Source organism: Naegleria gruberi, assembly GCF_000004985.1.
Source record: "Naegleria gruberi genomic scaffold NAEGRscaffold_118, whole genome shotgun sequence".
NCBI lineage: Eukaryota > Heterolobosea > Eutetramitea > Acrasida > Naegleriidae > Naegleria > Naegleria gruberi.
This window is the reverse complement of record NW_003163209.1, coordinates 5,545-9,969: the sequence shown is the minus strand read 5'-3', so window position 1 is coordinate 9,969 and position 4,425 is coordinate 5,545. Positions and strand designations below refer to the sequence as shown.

At 33.4% G+C, this 4,425-nt stretch overlaps 3 protein-coding genes across 3 annotated transcripts; all 3 read right to left on the bottom strand.

Annotated features, from left to right (window-relative positions):
• Positions 1–841: 841 nt before the first annotated feature.
• Positions 842–1,608, bottom strand: NAEGRDRAFT_82322 (uncharacterized protein; the record flags this gene model as incomplete). The annotated part of the gene is made up of 1 exon (XM_002668695.1): positions 842–1,608. The coding sequence occupies one exon, from the start codon at positions 1,606–1,608 to the stop codon at positions 904–906; it is 705 nt and encodes a 234-aa protein (XP_002668741.1). The 3' UTR covers positions 842–903.
• A 184-nt stretch (positions 1,609–1,792) lies between these two features.
• Positions 1,793–2,491, bottom strand: NAEGRDRAFT_76340 (uncharacterized protein; the record flags this gene model as incomplete). Its single annotated transcript, XM_002668694.1, has 1 exon — positions 1,793–2,491. One exon carries the CDS (start codon positions 2,489–2,491, stop codon positions 1,793–1,795), a length of 699 nt encoding a protein of 232 aa, XP_002668740.1.
• A 134-nt stretch (positions 2,492–2,625) lies between these two features.
• NAEGRDRAFT_76339 (uncharacterized protein) lies at positions 2,626–4,335 on the bottom strand (the record flags this gene model as incomplete). Its single annotated transcript, XM_002668693.1, has 1 exon — positions 2,626–4,335. One exon carries the CDS (start codon positions 4,333–4,335, stop codon positions 2,626–2,628), a length of 1,710 nt encoding a protein of 569 aa, XP_002668739.1.
• Between the last annotated feature and the right edge of the window lie 90 nt (positions 4,336–4,425).

Genomic DNA, 4,425 nt, shown 5'->3' with positions numbered 1-4,425 from the left:
TGAAGACATTTTCCAAGTTGGTGAAGTACATGTTGAGATATAGTCTATGTACATGAAAATATACATGTACCTAACATCATGATAACCAATAGGGAAATGTTCGGAAGTTATTTTACCTGATGGAATCGACCATGCTGAACAATACTAGATTGAAAGTTTTCCAAATTATCATGTGAATCTGGCAGTGATGATGATTTTAGTGAAAATATTAAATTTCACTAAAATATTACTATTATCAGATTTATTTCCGCAAATATTACTATTATAATGATGATAAATAACAATGATGATGGTTGGTAGTTGTTTCGATGATGATGTACCAACTTGAATTTTTCCAAATAATAAAATTATTTCCAAATCATGATGAAGAATTAAATTCCAAAAATTACTATTAATACTGTTATTTAAATCATGATGAGATGATGTGGTGAAATTCTTGGAGTTAATAGATGTGAAATCACTCCAAGAATCAACAGAGTCGTGATGTACCTGATGTTGTTTCAATATTTTTGAAATATTTTTCCAAGTTCTTGTAGATTCCTAATCACTAAGAATCGGTGTGTCCAAAGATATTTTTTGCATGGAAGAATAATGCGACCGAATATTACTGAATAATTTTTTATACGGGTTTATTTCGTATATAACAGTAACTGTTGAAGAATAACCATTGCAGGCATTATGGAAAGCGTAAGGATGGTAGCCATAACCAATTCCCATACCATAAGTGGCCATGGCTCTATAGAGTCTGGTTGGTGTTTTCTTCATAACGCCACAAGTTCTTACAACTACGAATAGGTGTGTCCAAAGATATTTTTTGCATGTAAGAATGATGCGACCGAATATTACTGAATAATTTTTTATACGGGTTTATTTCGAATAAGTTAAATTGAAATAGGAAGATGTTTAATTGCAAAGTGAAAGAGAATTATCATTTTGAGAACAAGCACCAATCTTACCAATTTGTTGACTATCAAAATTAGTGCATTGTGGACTAATATTACGAGGAGCATACTTAATAGAGGAGAAATCAGTTGAGTTGCATCTATACATTTGTGTATATTCATACATGTCAAAGCAAGAGTCAGTTCTATAAGCAGAAGCACCAACTAACATGTCATTACCTGTTCTTCCACATTGATTATCCTTTGCATTCAAGTGGAGTTGATAATTCAATGTCCACAACAATTTAATTCCATACTTTTCTGAATTGACCACAAAATCAGGCAATTTACCACATCCATACATTTCATTGAGTGAATTACATTGATACAATTCGTAGCTACTATTGTCGACACAATCCTTGCAACCTTTCTTACATAAATTCTTAATGGTGGCTGTTCTAGAATTGCATTCATATTTGGCATAACCATATTCATAACCAGTTCTTTCGAAACATGATCCATTTAGTGGTTGTGATGGATTCAATGGTGAGATAATCTTATTTAAACCAATTGATTGAATAGTTTCTGGTTGACAAGTGGATGAACTGAATGAGATAGAATAGAAGAAATCACCTTCTAGTTCTCTGATACGAGCACATGCACACATACAGGCGCACAATAATAGAAATGTGCATGCAACTAATGTTCTCGGTTGAATTGACTTCATTTTTTTTGATGAGAGAATTAGTCCATTCGAAATCTATGGACTGTTTTTTTAGACCTGTTTTTTACTCCGTATGGGCTCCGAAACAATCTCCTGGAAGTAACTTACAATGAATTAATTAGTGTGAAAAAAGAAAGGATTCGGCATTCTGACCAATTTATTGCGCACCATCAATTTTGTTTACAATTCATTCCACCACTTTGTAAACTTCGAAATCTTCAACTAGGAAATTGAATCCTCCAAAATATTGTCTCTTTTCATCAGGGACTATATTATTAGGGAATTCATCATCAAATACTTGATTAATCTCTCTCTGTGGTAATTTGCACTCTGGTAAAATGTAATCCTGGGTGGCATTGTGTGAACTAGAATAGGTAGATGTATTTGCATCACCACACACCCAAAAGCAATAACCAAATGCAAACAAATACAATGAGCTATATCTGTACAATGCATGAATATTGTGGTCATGCATTAATCTGAAAATATACAATGTATTATCATCAAATCTAAACGTAAATGATTCCTCATCCTTTACATTACTTCCTCTTTGATCAAGTTTCAAAGTTTCTGTCGTATATCCTCCAAATAAATCTCCTCCTTTAGATTTAACAATAATTACAATTTTCCCCTGATCTTCGCAACGTTTACGAAATTCCACCTCTGAAAATCCATCCCTACTCGCTCTAAATATTAATTTTGGACTTCGATGAGTCTTCAATTCTCCTCTAAATAATTGATAATATTGAGTGAAGGAAATCAAAGGACTTTGAAATTTGGCATCATTCCGATAGAAATTAGTGAGTGAACGTGATCCGATGTGATGATCTAGCTTGATCACGACCGATTCTCCGATTGGTTCTTCGTAAAAGTTTGATTTTTGCATTTTTTTTAAAATTGTAAAAAAACTAAAAATACAACAAGTTCAAATTTCATAATAATTTTACAAAAAAGTTCATTTATTGAATTTTTGTAAACTTTAGGGAAGATAGATTGAATTTTTTAAATGATTTGTTTTATTTAAGGATCTACGTTGGCAGATTTGAAAGAACCCAATAATGGAGATTCGACAAGTTTAGTTTCACTTAGTTTTCTTTCTAACATTCGAATTTTAGCTTGCATGTTTAGAATAGTTTTTCCACTTTCTCTATTTTCAACTGCCTTTCTCAAATCTTTAAGGAATGCAATTCTAAACTGTGCTGTGAGTGTCGAATTTGCAGATCCAACAAAAGTTGCAGATAATGGATCTTGAAGTTTCATATTTCTTACACGAATGTCAGCTCCCAAATCAATTAGTTTCGTACAAATATCCTTTCTTCCAAGTTGTGAAGCTACATGAAGTGGCGTATCACCACTCAAATTCTTTTGATTCATCATGACATGAACATCCATGGACGAATCTTCTGACATGTACGAAATGGCAATTTCCAACATTTCAACTCTTCCATAACCAGAAATCCAATGTAACATGTTATTCTTGTTCTTATCTCTCAAATTGGCAAGTTTTTGTCTATCAGAATAGAAATGATTCAAAATCCATTCGAATATTTGATCGCAACCTTGTTTGTTTCCAATAGTTCTGATGGCAAACCAAATTGGTTCGTTCATGGTGATGGTTGTGTTGGTGGATGGGAAGGTTGGTTTGAAATCATAGTTGGAAATGAGTGATCCCAAAAAGTCTAATGTCTTTCGGCTAGTTTCTTGCTTGTCAGTACACAATAACATGCACAAGGTCAGTAAATTGTGAACTTCTTCCCGATCTTCCTTTGCTGCACACGATGTTGATGGACTTGAAACACCGAAACTTGAATCTAATCCATGTCTATTTCCAAATAAAGCCTTATTAACCATTGGATCAGATGCCTCAATTGAGCTACCATTGGAAGATGACATTTTACAAGTGGCATTCATGTTAGCTCCTCGAGAAATCAAGAAGTGAGCAATCTCAAAGTGACCTCTCAATATAGCCAAATGCAAAGCACTTGGAAAATCTCTACGTGATTGAGTTTCTGATTCTCTTGCTTCAACATCAACTTTGACTTCATCAATTAGATATTTGACAACATTGAATGCACCACCGAGAACTGCACTTGTCAATGGATTATGATAATAATTATCTACATGAAGATTAACATCAATATTTGACTTTTCTAGCATTTTCTTGACGAGATGTAATCTGTTATATTTACAGGCATAGTTAATGAGAGAAACTCCTTGGTGGGTGATTCTGGCAAGTTGATCACCAGTGAGACCCATCTTGTCAAAGATGAAATCCATGCACTTGTCGTTTAATTCTTGCTCTTTTTGGACAGTTTCGAATGATTTGGACGAAAGGGAGTTATGAGGTGTACTTGTAATGATTAATTTGAACATTAACAAGTACATGTTCTTCTTACATCTTGGATCGAGATTTTCATGTTGGAGAGAAATGACACTAGATTCGTATTGAGTTTCGTATTCGTCTTGTAATCGAACAAGTTCTCTAAATAATTCTTCACTTTCATTGAAGAAACAGGCTGTGTGAATTGGTTGTAAACCTCTTGAATTGGTTCCAAAAAGGGATTTCTTGACAAGATCTTTGACTGATGGCATTTCTTCTGATTTGAGAGTTTCTAATTTTTGTAAAGATTCGATTAATGATTTGAGGATTTTAGATTCTGCATTTGGAGTTTCACAAAGTAAGTGAACAATATTACCATCATCAAGATAACTTGACAAGCCTTTGATCATTATTGGAAAACATGAATATTCTGTATAAATTTGCAAGTACTGATTATTCGAAAGGTAATACGAAAGTCCACTACAATCATTCTCATCAAA